At 41.8% G+C, this 13,433-nt stretch overlaps 1 protein-coding gene across 1 annotated transcript in view; it reads right to left on the reverse strand.

The window, feature by feature from the left end:
- The window catches only part of prkcz (protein kinase C, zeta), a gene marked incomplete at its 5' end in the record, with an annotated part of 473,324 nt that overhangs the window by 168,015 nt on the left and 291,876 nt on the right, over positions 1–13,433 (reverse strand). The window contains 2 exons of the mRNA XM_084334199.1: positions 3,289–3,379; positions 10,621–10,752. Of these exons, the coding sequence (XP_084190325.1) occupies positions 3,289–3,379; positions 10,621–10,752 (223 nt within the window). The remainder of the gene's footprint in view (positions 1–3,288; positions 3,380–10,620; positions 10,753–13,433) is intronic.

Below are 13,433 nucleotides of genomic sequence, written 5' to 3' on the forward strand. Positions count from 1 at the left end.
AAAATAAAGTTTAAAAAAAATATATATATATATGAATAAATGGCACATATTTTTTGTCTTTTGCACATGGCCATGGCAGAATAATCAAGTTGTAGGTGTAAGGCACTTCACGGAGGCAACTCTGCTGTGCTTAAAACAGTTGTTGTTAAAACAGGATAACTGGTGTTGACAATGTCAGTATTTAGGCTGTTATGGGATATGTTCCACATAGAGCGCGAGAGCGTAAGCTATAACTAAATATAACTGTGATAACTGTTGTTGATAATGTTATAGGATAACTGTGATAATTGTTGTTGATAATGTTATAGGATAACTGTGATAATTGTTGTTGATAATGTTATAGGATAACTGTGATAATTGTTGCTGATAATGTTATAGGATAACTGTGATAATTATTGTTGATAATGTTATAGGATAACTTGTTGACAATGTTATATGATAACTGATAACTGTTGTTGATAATATTATAGGATAACTGTGATAAAGGGCGGCTACGTGGTGCAGTGGGCAAGGCGCTCACCACGAATACTGGAGGCTGGGCTCAAACAGATCATCTCCCTGTTCGAGCCCAGCGCTCCACATTGCTTTCAGTTTAGCTGGTCGTCCGCACTAATACACATTGGCAGTATTAGGGGGAGGGAAACTGATGGGTGGGGATCGGGCGTTGTGGACAGCGACTCCTACAGGTCGGTTGGTGCGCCTGCGCAGTAGAATCAGGAAGCGACGCGGGCGGGGCCCTCCAAAGCCCAGACCCCCGACGCTGAAAGACCGAGCCGCGCAGGTGGAAAGATGCGACTGCTGTTACCTCGAGTATCGGAGGGGACTCGTGCTATGTATGACTTAGTCCACATTGCAGCCGGCTTGTGGGAGGCATGAAACAGCGTTCAAAGACAGGGGAGGGTTGAATTGGACGATACGAAATTGGGATGGGAGAAAAATAGAAAATGGGAGAAAAAGTGGAAAAAAAAGGATAACTGTGATAACTGTTGTTGACAATGTTATAGGTTAACTGTGATAATTGTTGTTGATAATGTTATAGGATAACTTGTTGACAATGTTATATGATAACTGATAACTGTTGTTGATAATGTTATAGGATAACTGTGATAACTGTTGTTGACAATGTTATAGGATAACTGTGATAACTGTTGTTGACAATGTTATAGGATAACTGTGATAACTGTTGTTGACAATGTTATAGGTTAACTGTGATAACTGTTGTTGATAATGTTATAGGATAACTGATAATTGTTGTTGATAATGTTATAGGATAACTGTGATAATTGTTGTTGATAATGGTATAGGATGACTGTTGTTGACAATGTTATAGGGTAACTGATAACTGTTGTTGACAATGTTATAGGATAACTGTGATAACTGTTGTTGACAATGTTATAGGATAACTGATAACTGTTGTTGACAATGTTATAGGATAACTGTGATAACTGTTGTTGACAATGTTATAGGATAACTGATAATTGTTGTTGATAATGTTATAGGATAACTGTTGGGTTACAGTAAAATAAGTTATAGGGCCAATTCATCAAAAACATATTTTGCACATAATCTCACACATTGATTATGTGTTAATTATAGCTCAATGACATGATGTAGATGAAAAAAGCAATCCCTTTTGCAACCCTTATATAAATGTTTTCATCTACATAATTTCATTGAGCTGTAACTAACACAACACAAGGATTCAATGTCTCCGAACTCCCCGAACTCATTTACTCTCAATAACTTTCAAAACAAATACATGTGTGCAAAACAGTTTAGACTAGAGCCTTGTGATATGTGTGAGATTGTGTACAAAGTAAACCAGCATTGTTTTTCTGTGAGTTATACCCTTAGGGAAATTCATCCTCTGCATTTGACCAGGACCAGCCCTAGCTGAGATTCCAGTACCTTGTTTCAAGGGCACCGGCAGGATTCACCTACAGTAGCAGACATGTTTTATGGTGTGGAGGAAACCGGAGTACCCGGAGGAAACCCACACAAACACGGGGGGAACATGCAAACTCCACACAGCCCCGCTGGGTTTGAACCCAGGACCTTCTTGCTGTGAGGTAACAGTGCTCACCACTGCACCACCGTGCCTCCATGCAAGGGCACACAGGCAACTCACCAATCACGTAGTAGCTATAGCGTACATTTTCTCTTACTCAACCTTGGTTTCATGACATGGTGCTTTCTCTGCATGGAGCAGAGACGATGATACACAAATCTCTCTTAAACTCTGAATCATCGTCTGTGCTCTAAAGCACTAAGTGAATTCATGTGCTCAATAAGAACCGTGGTTAATAATTCAAGAGATTCAACTCTGTAGCAAAACACTGATATGTACTAAGACTTCTGGTCCTTCGTAAACTAGTTTGGAGAGTCCGATTCTAAACTCATCGTCCTCTCACAAAATGTAAGGCAGCGGAACAAATGTTTACGGCCTAGTACAAGCAATGACTGTACATTCCAAGGGGAATTCCACCCATTTTAAGAATTACATTTCAAATTATGTTACTCTTGTGTCCCGGGACAGTTCATTCAATATTGGAGAGCGTGCACAACTCTCTCCTCAAGCTCGAAGTCAGAGAGAGGATCCTCAAACTGTGATGTCACCTGTCAGAGAGAGGACTCTTAAACTGTGATGTCACCTGTCAGAGAGAGGACTCTTAAACTGTGATGTCACCTGTCAGAGAGAGGACTCTTAAACTGTGATGTCACCTGTCAGAGAGAGGACTCTTAAACTGTGATGTCACCTGTCAGAGAGAGGATCCTCAAACTGTGATGTCACCTGTCAGAGAGAGGACCCTCAAACTGTGATGTCACCTGTCAGAGAGAGGACCCTCAAACTGTGATGTCACCTGGATGTAAAATCTGGTGTCGCTCCCTGCTCGTTACATGCGCATTATGGAGACATACAAGTTAACCCTTTCCCTGCTACACTACCAAAGGGTTAACCCTTTCACTGCGACACTACCGAAGGTTAAAACCCTTTCACTACCACACTACAGACGGTGGTACAGGTTAACCTTCTCTAGTGTGGTAGTGAAAGGGTTAAACCCAAATGAGGTTGACTTTCCAGTATCATCAACATACTAGTTTGAACCATACTAGTTTGAACCAGCATTTTAAACATTTTATGGGCTCACAAAATCCAGAGCAGCCAGGTAACATCCCAAATTCAAGATTTCTCTCTCTCTCTCTCTCTCTCTCTCTCTCTCTCTCTCTCTCTCTCTCTCAGCATTGGTCCTCTTCTTACAACAAACATTTGTTATTAAAGTGTCCTACTCCCGTCTGCGTCCTCCGAGTCCTCTGGTGGGAGCTCCACCTCTTCCCTCTTCTCATCTAAAGAGGGTTCTTGTGATGGCATGACTGGATCCTGCAGAGACAAAGTGATAAACCCACACAAATAACCATACAAATAACCATACATGTTTTTTTTCTTTGTGGACCTACTGTAGGCAAGAAAGTAGCTTAAATAAATCATCTTTGAGGGACTGTGGAAACAGCCACTGAGAGAAATGTCCTCTCATCTATTATATTGAGATGGCATTGCCCAGTATGTATTTTCCCATGGAGAAAAACACTAAATAATTTAATGTGATCAAACTAAGGGGTACTCACTCAAAGAAAAACAATGCTGATTTATTTTGGCCACCAGTGATGTAATCGAGGGCATTGAAGTGTTAATTACAGTGTCATGTGTCCCATGCCTTATAAGTAGGATGCACATTGGCCATACACACACCACTCTTCTATTTATGATAACATCTTGCCGGCATAGAATTGTGGATAGTTGTGTATGGTTATTTAATGGGTTATCTGAGTTGTAATTATTACTCCTAACAGTCTAATTGATTTGTCACATGTGGTCATGCTAAGCAAACAGTTAGCATAGGCCTTTGTGTTGGTTTGCATTTACAGATACATAGAAGACAAACACATGTTGTTGGATAATAACATGTTATGTTTATTTAAATTGTTTAGCAAACACCCTGTTTTGTCTCTGTGCTCACATTGGGTTCCTTGTAGAATCTCTGGCTGCCCAACCAGAACTGGGAGAGGGGGGTTTCATAGTATGAAGGGAATAGAATTTTAAAGTTCCCTAAACACTATTTGGTGTTTTTAATTATAGGTCAGTATGGAATACAAATGTATCTGTTTGGTACATCATTATTTAAGTCTGGAAATAATGTCTGTATTGCTTGATTGATTGTGTGTTAATTTTGGGTTGTGAGCTTCCAGCATAAAGCCGGGGACAGAAGCTCCTCTCAGGTTGGGACCAGAGACACAGCTGTGCTTGAGCTAGTTCCAATAGCCAAGGGCCTAGTTCTTTTGTGATATTTAGTTTGTTAACCCTTTCATTACTACACTACCAAAGGGTTAACCCTTTCACTGTGACACTACAGACGGTTAACCCTTTCACTGCCACACGACAAAGGGTTAACCCTTTCACAACCACACTACATAAGGTTAACCCTTTCACTATCACACTACAGACGGTTAACCGTCTGTAGTGTGGTAATGAAAGGTTAACCTTCTGTAGTGTGGTAGTGAAAGGGTTAAAAAGTCAAGTGTTGTTGTCAAGAGCATCTACGGGAGGCTGCAATTCGAAACTGGCCACCGTAAATGTCCAAACCCCCCCCTCCCACCGACCCACCCCCTCCTAATGGACAGTCTCCTCCCCACCGTATGTATATATTTTCTCCAACCCACCCACCCCCTCCTTGTCATCAATACCAAAAATGAGTTTGAACGTGTCTGATGAACCCATAGAACAGGTAAATAAAGTAAAATTACTGGGCATAATAATTGATAGCCAGCTGACATGGGCAGAACACATTGATACCATAGTGAAGAAGATGGGGAGTGGTATCTCCATGGTGAGGAAATGTCTTTCTTATGTCCCTACATATATTGTGGGACAGGTGGCGAAATCTTTAATTTTATGTCACCTAGATTATTGTGCACCAGTATGGTCCTCTGCATCCAAAGGTCAACTAAAGAAATTGCAAACTGCCCAGAACAGAGCTGCAAGGTTAGTTTTACATTGTTCCATGAGAACAAACACCATCACTATGCACCGGCAACTCTCATGGTTAACGGTAGAGAATAGGCTGGTTTTCAACACAGTTAAATTTTTCAGGAACACTGTCTTTTCGTCTCAACCTGTTTTCTTATACAAACAAATTGTCAGATGCAGTCAGGTTCATTCTTATTTTACTAGGTCAGCTGATGATGGACAGATTATGTTACCACGTCCAAAATCAAATGCTTTAAAGAGGACTGTTGTTTATCGTGCCATCAATCATTGGAATAACTGCCCACTGAACATAAGTAAATTGAATAGTAAAGTGTCTTTCAAATACCACCTGAGAATGCACTACTTAAATATGTGAGCAAAATATTCTGATGTTGATAATGATGTCTATAATGTTTTACTGTTTTTAGACAATGTTACAATGTTTTTAGATAATGATGTCTACAATGTTTTACTGTTTTTAGATTATCATTGTTAATTGTGATTGTCATATGTATCTTATGTTGTTATGTTTTGTGTTTTGTGTTGTCTTTCTATGTGGACACCAGGAAGACTAGCTCGCCACTTAGGTGACAGCTAATGGGGATCCCTTTTAAACAATAAACAATAAACAATCCTAATGTACAGTCTCCTCCCCATCATATGTATATATTATCTGTTAGGATTCTGGGTAACAGTACTGTATATTTGCATATCGTATATGTCACAAATGTAACAGTACTATATACCTGTATGGCATGTATGTCCCTATGTCATAAATGTCATGATGTCATGTATGTTGTGTATGTCATAAATGTCATTATGAATTGAAAATGGGGGACCCTGATGTAAACAAGACAAACGTCTTTCTCTGGTCTGCATCCCCTTAACAATTGTGTGTATTGAGCCGTACTGTATTGTACCCATTCTGCAATCTGTTAAATAAAGTTTTCATTCATTCATTCATTCATTCATTCATTCATTCATTCATTCATTCATTCATTCATTCATTCCCTTATTTTCAAATGGTATTTATTTGTATGGAAATGCCACATTCTTGTATTATAGTTGTGCTGCAGCCTGTTTTTCCACTGGTGAACAGAAGAAGAAAATAAAAACAAAACACTGGGTGTTGACAACCTGCCTAAGACTCCCTTTACCACCACTTGGCCACATCCTAACATATGATACAGCAATAGCAATACCTTGTCTTATAGGGACTGCTACCTTATCATTTCATAGAGCTGTAATTAACACAACACAAGGATTCAGTGTCCCACATGACATCACTGGTGGCTATTTTAAAACTAATTTACTCTCAATAACTAAATGTTAAGTCAGATAAATGAATGCGCGCAAAACTGTTTTGCACATAATGTCTGTGTAGTGCTCTTGTCTTCCAATGTGGCTGCATGGCATCCATTCTTTTGTACATGGCATTGGAAGAGACTACGGTTGCTGTGTGCAAAACAATGATTGCTATGTGTTGATCGATGAGAAATATATAAACAAAAACATAATCATTTGCCTTACTACTGGATCTTGCAAACAAGTCACAGTAGAACAGTAATATCATGCTTTTCCAGTGTTTTTATCTACTCTACCACTGCATAGAAATTAGGCATTTTCTTTTGAAAAGTCTATTCTCTATGCGTCTGGGTGGCGCAGCGAACATTGCACTCGTCACCAACGCAAGAGACACCGAGTTCGAATCTGGCTGTCGGCGCTGCCTCCGGCTTGGGCCGGCCGTCATACTAACTCAATTGTTAGCGGGTGGGAAGTCGAAGGGTGGTAGTCTGGTCGTTGTGAAAAAGCGACTCCTACAGGTCGGTTGGGGCGCCTGGACGCGTGAATGCCTTCTACAACGCTGTTCCAGTTCCGCGTTGCCGTTTTGCGCTCTGATTGGCCGAGCGCGCGCCTTTAAAACACACTAATTTAGCACTGATGAGGAGGAGCTGAAGCCATGATCTGGGGAAATATTTTCTTTTGGCATTTTACAACAAAAGACTGCGCTGGTTGAGTTGAAGAAAGTCCACACACTGACATGAAGAGAATGAAGGATTTTAAAGAAACATGCCAACATTTTGGGAAATACACTTACCGCTGTCTCCAGAGTCAGACAAGAAGATAGATACCAATGTCCTCTCTGTGCGTTCAGTAGAAAGCTATCTGGCTGCAAGCTAGCCTAGCTTAGCACAAATGCATGGAAGCACATACGGACCACTAGCCTAGCTTAAAACTCCAGGAGAGGTGTTTTTGGCCAACAGCTATAGGCTACCTGATCTGTATCCGCTTCCATTCATTGGTGTTAAGCTAGGCTAGCTTTACAGCCGGATAGCTTTCTACTGAACACACAGTAGAGGAAATTGGTATCTTCTTATTTGACTCTGGAGAAGACGGAAAGCGCATTTCCCATTATGTCACCATTTTCCTTTAAGCCTGAATGCATTGTTCCCTTCTGATCCGTCATAAATATTGATCACCCCAATCTTTTCACCAAGGGGCAATACTATAAGCACCCGTGTACTTTTGCCATTTGTATTCATGAGGTCATGAATTTAATAAGGGCTTGTGGCAACCAATGTAATCAAAAAAGTCAACCAACAAACAAGATTCTTGTACCGGATCTCCTGTCTGGTAAACAAGAATACCCTGAAGACTCGAACAGGAGCACTCATTCAAGGGTACTATGACTATGCTTGCACCTTATGGTACCAAAGCACATCAAAGGCACTAAAAACAAGATTACAAACATCACAAAACAAACTGGTCAGACTACTGCTTGACCTTACTCCTAAAACCCACCTCACCCCTGCCCATTTTGACAACCTAGGATGGCTTAGGCCCTGTCCACACGAGAGTTTGGATTTAATATGACCGAAGTTTGAAAAAATAAAACTCCGTCCACACGGTGAACACAGGTGGACAACCGTGTATAACTGCGTACTCATGGGCAGAGCTGGAACCCAGCAACCGATACATTTAGTACAATGTAATACAATGCCAAAGCAGTAGGCGGCGATGTTGTTCAGACATGAAGGCCATTTCAACCAATCAGAAAAGACTGAACGCTCACTAAACTTCCTGTTGGGTCGCGATCTGCCATTAATTTACTGAAGAAGAAGAAAATGCTAACGTAATAATGTAACGTTAACGCTAGTATAATGAATGGATGCAAACGTTATTTAACACATTGCAGAATGGGTACAATACAATACGGCTCAATACAAACAATTGTTAAGGGGATGCAGTCTGGACTGGGTTCCTTATAACAATAACTTGACAACACATGAGTTTAGTTTAGCCGCAGCTACATGTTTACTCTGAGCGTCAGGTCAGGAATGCGACAACAGACATCAGTTGATCACAACACTCTTCAACACAGACGATACGTTTTGAACAAAAGTTTGTTACAATCATTTTCATATAACGCTACTTGGGACAGCTCTGCTGTAAACACTGGTGTAGTTGGCTCTGCTCTAATCTCTCTACCCCGCGGTCTGCCGTGAACATGGGGAATAATTGCGACAGCTCTGCTGTAAACACTGGGAATAACCTCGGTTTCTATGCCCACACGCAACTGCAAAACCGCACAACTTCACCCTGGCCACCGGTTTCAAAAGACCGCGGTTGCAGTGTAGCAAATCCCCGGTTGTGTGTGGCCGAACAGTGCAACTGCGCACATACAATCACGGTTACATTAAACCCAGCGTTCGTGTGGACGGGGCCTTAGAGTAGATGACAGAGTACAGCAACTTGCAATGGGCCTGGTCTACAAGATACACTACACCACTAAGATTCCCATGTACATGTCGAAATACTTCCCAAAGGTCAGTGAATACCACGACCATAACACCAGAGGGAGTTCCACAAATCATGTTCAACCCAGATTCGGCTCAAACAAGGGACTAAACACGTTTCGCAATTATGCCACAACAATGTGGAACGCCCTACCCACAGCCGTAAAAGAATGTGTGAATCCCTACCCACCTTCAAAACCACTCTCAAAGAGCACCTACGGGAGGCTGCAATTCAAAACTGCCCCCCCCCATCTTCCCCCTCAAATGTATATATTCTCTTTTAGAAACTCTGTCTGTAGGGCGGCGCAGTGGGCAAGGCGCTCGCCACTAACGCAGGAGATGCTGGGTTCGAGCCCAGCTCTCGGCGTTGCTTCCGGCTTGGCTGGTCGTTCATACTAATACAATTGGCAGTATTAGGGGGTGGGAAAGCCGGTGGGTGGGGATCGGACGTTGTGGACAGCGACTCCTACAGGTCGGTTGGTGCGCCTGTACAGCAGAATCAGGAAGTATCGGGGGCAGCGTGAGCCTCCCACGCGTTACTCCTCACCACTGAGAGATCGCGCTGTACAGGTGAAAAGATGCGACGGCTGCCTCCTCGTGTACCGGAGGGGACACGTGATGCAAGGCTTCGTCCACATTGCAGCCGACCAGTGGAAGGCATGGTCTAACAACGTTCGAGACAGGGGAGGGAAGAATTGGATAACACGAAATTGGGTTGGGAGAAAAATAGAAAATGGGGAGAAAAAGTAGATAAAAAAAAGAAACTGTCTGTAAAGAAACAGTACTGTATATTTGTATATCTTGTATATCATAAATGTTTGGATGTAACAGTGCTGTATATCTGTATGTCGTGTATGTCATGAAAATGGGGGACCCTGATGTAAACAAGACAAAAGTCTTTCTCTGGTCTGCATCCCCTTAACAATTGTGTGTATTGAGCCGTACTGTATTGCAGTGGTTCCCAAAGTCGGGGAGCAGCCACGGGAGGGCCGCGAGATGATTTCCAAAAAAAAATTAAAAATCAATTTTATTTGATTTTTTTGTCAGGCCACTGAACTTAGAAGCAGGCCAGGACAGTGTTTCTAGTTGTATTCTAAAATTCTATTCTATTGTATTCTAAAATGTGACTATATGGTTTTATATTAACTTAATAAATAAACAAAAACGAAACCGAAGCAACAATAGTATTTTAATGAGGCTATTATTATTATCATTATTATTTTGCAACAAGTTAGCCCTCTCATAAATAGCACATATAAATTAATAACTAACTTGAACTAACTTAATAGGATTGAAGTGATATTTGGCTTAAAAAATCGGTCGCCTGGCAAAAAAAAGAAAAAAAAAGCCTGACGATGTGCATTGGGCCGCGGCTCTCTGACGCCTTATTTTCTGGGTCCCGGCCTGAAAAGTTTGGGAACCCCTGCTGTATTGTACCCATTCTGCAATCTCTTAATAAAATGTTCAATCAATCAATTGTGAGTTAAGCTACAGTCAGGACAAAAAGTGAGTTGAAAAGAAATGATAGAAGTGCTGAGGAATATGTGGGGTCATATCAAAAGCATGAATCTTTCCTGCCCCAGAAAGATAGACTGAAAAAAAAAAATATATATATATAGCTATGCAACGTGTGGCTTTAAACCAAAAGGTAAGCAGTTCATGTTTTACACAAGGTACGGTCAGTAAAGATCTGTGTACAGTTCAGTAAGCAGTACACAAAGAGCACTGGATGTGACAGTCGCAGTTGCAGTTCGGATGCCAAGGGTGAGACGGATCCCCAGAGGTACAGTACTCACTCACCATAAGCCTTTGGCAGGTCTGTGGGACGAGTTTGTGACAGCGCTTATGGACCAGCAGTTTGCAGTTGATACACTTGTAGCCCTGCCTCCCGAGCCCCCATATCCTTTCACTGCAGTGGCCACAGTATGCTTTCTGTAGGGAAGGGACACACAAAGACAGAGAGACGCAGTTGATGCTGTAAGAACTGAAGTGGCCGTCACGCTTCAGACAATGGCTGATATAATCACTAGCGATGAGCATTCATTGAGGATCAGTTGACATTGTTTAGCAGATGATACTGACACACAAGAGATGCCATACTTTGATGAAATCAACAAAACGATGTACTTATGAAGGTGATTATTTATGTATGGTCAATTGAGTACCTCAGGCAAAGAACCATATAAACCCATTTTAAGTTTTCAGAGGAACAATGTTTTCAAACTGTATTATCTAAAAATCTTATAGATAAGATAGTGATTTAGATTAACTTCACAACTGCAAATACATGGGCTGTACCAACAAATTTCAAAACTGACTTCAAGTTTCAAGTTTCTTTAATAGTTGTCATACAGAAGTACAGAATACTTTTATACAAAATGCTTCTTACTGTTACGCTCCAGAGACTGTGCTAGACAAGATAAGTATGAAATAAAATAAAGTAGCATGTAAAGAAGTAAAAATAGAGGTCACAGTGTTCAGTATAGACATATGTACAATGTTCGATGCAGAATAGAAGTAACTGAGTTACCATACAATATACAATATACTATGCAATGTACTAATATACAATACTATATAGTGCAAAGCAGAAATGGGATGAGGTACAATTTACAGTAAGGTGTACGAGTTGTAGTGCAAATCCTTTACCAATAAATATAAAGTGTGTTTAGGTGATCTAAAGTGTGGAGAGTGGGTGCTGCAGTGTGTTGTTTGTTTAAAGTAAGTGTGTGCGTGTGGATGTGTGTGCTGTGTGCATTTGATGGTTGTTGCATAGTGTTTATTGTTCGTTGAGCAGCCTGATGGCCTGGGGATAGAAGCTTCTTCTGAGTCTTTCTGTGCTCGCCTTGAGACTCCGGTATCGCTTGCCTGACCGCAGCAGTTCAAAGAGGCAGTTGTTCGGGTGGCTGGAGTCCTTGATGATTCTCTTAGCCTTACCCCTGCACCGCTTGTTGTAAATGTTCTGGAGGGTGGGAAGCCCCCCTCCAATTGTGCGTTCCGCTGAACGTGTCACTCTTTGTAGTCTGCTTCGGTCTTGTGCAGTGCTATTCCCAAACCAGGAGGTGATGTTGCCAGTCAGGATGCTCTCTATTGTACATGAGTAGAAGTTCTTAAGGATCTTCTGACTGACTTGGAACTTCCTTAGGCGCCTGAGGAAGTAGAGGCGTTGTCGTGCCTTCTTCACAACACTGTCAATGTTACAAAGGGTCAGATTAAACCGAATATATATATTTATTACTTGAGATATATTGTATAATATTTGTATATCGTCTGATATCCCTTGTATATTCTTTGTACATATACACGGAATATCCCTTTACCTAGGTACAGGCCAGACCATAATATTCGTTCTCCTATTGGACAGCGACCCCTAGGTGCCAACGGCCATACCCCCAATGTCGAGTTCAAAGCCACCGCTAAGACATGTCTCAACATGCCCAGGTTTGCGCAGTAATACGAGACAGAACTGAGGTTGGCACTAGATTATTCACCTTACGTATAAATACGTCGGAGGTGGATACAGCAGCACTTAGCCTAAAAGAGTTGACCCAACAAGTTGAAGCCTTCACCACGATACAACGTGCTGTGAAGTGGGCCCCTTTTGCCCCTAAATAGAGCCTTGATAACCGCGTGCGAATTGATAGCTAAAGTGTCAGAGTTTAACGCTGTATCGTCAAGTTCGACCTATTCTATTATAAAGTAATAGTCTATTATGTATAGTGTATCGTGCGGCTACCGTTCTACAATGACCAGCATTACCACCGGTTCATCGTACCGAGCTAGTGCACTTATCCAGGCTGGGCGGCCTACCCTCGTGCCGCCATCCGAGGAGTCCTAGACGAGAACCGTGTGGATATGTACATCGGAGAACCTACACCGACGAATGCAGAGCCTTTTCCGGCTGGATTATATTGCTTTGGTACTGTGGCTGCTGGAGCAGAGAACCGTCTACCCCACTGCTGTGTGGGATCTACCCTGTGAGGAGCACCGTCGAGCCCGCCTCTAGGACCCACAGAGGCTGGCTAGCTTTCATCCATGCTGCAATGCATACCGGAGTATAGCTGTTGCTTTGTCTAAGGACCAAGGGATTATTGCACCGTCTCCTGTATCTGGAGTCTCTTTATTCCTCGTTGATCCAGACTTTTGCTCCCGACAATTCCTCTCCCCTGCTGGCTTACAACCGGAGGGAACCCCCTTAGTGTCTCCAGCTGACTACGAGTGTGCCTTATATAATTCTTATGCTACAGGTGGTATTAATTATACCCATCTTAATATGCTCATGGACTTACGCTCTTGACTTACTTAAGTGTTCTTCGCCATATAAGCGCAACTCATAATTCTCAATATTGTAATCTACTATTGCTGCTCTGCTAATAAATACTTCTAAATATGACTTTCTTTGTTAAGCCGTGTTATTGTGTGGGTGTTCACCATATATACCGTGTACTGTATGGCCAGTAATTAAAGTACATAACTAAGTAGTGGTTTAATGATACCATACTCTCAATACAGTCAGGGAATTGTACCCCTCAGTTACAGTCAATGTGTGTGGTCCATGTCAAGTCCTCGGATATGTGGGCTCCGAGGTACTTAAAACTGTTCACTCTCTCAAC

The sequence above is a fragment of the Notolepis coatsorum genome, assembly GCF_963971535.1.
Source record: "Notolepis coatsorum genome assembly, chromosome: 17".
NCBI lineage: Eukaryota > Metazoa > Chordata > Actinopteri > Aulopiformes > Paralepididae > Notolepis > Notolepis coatsorum.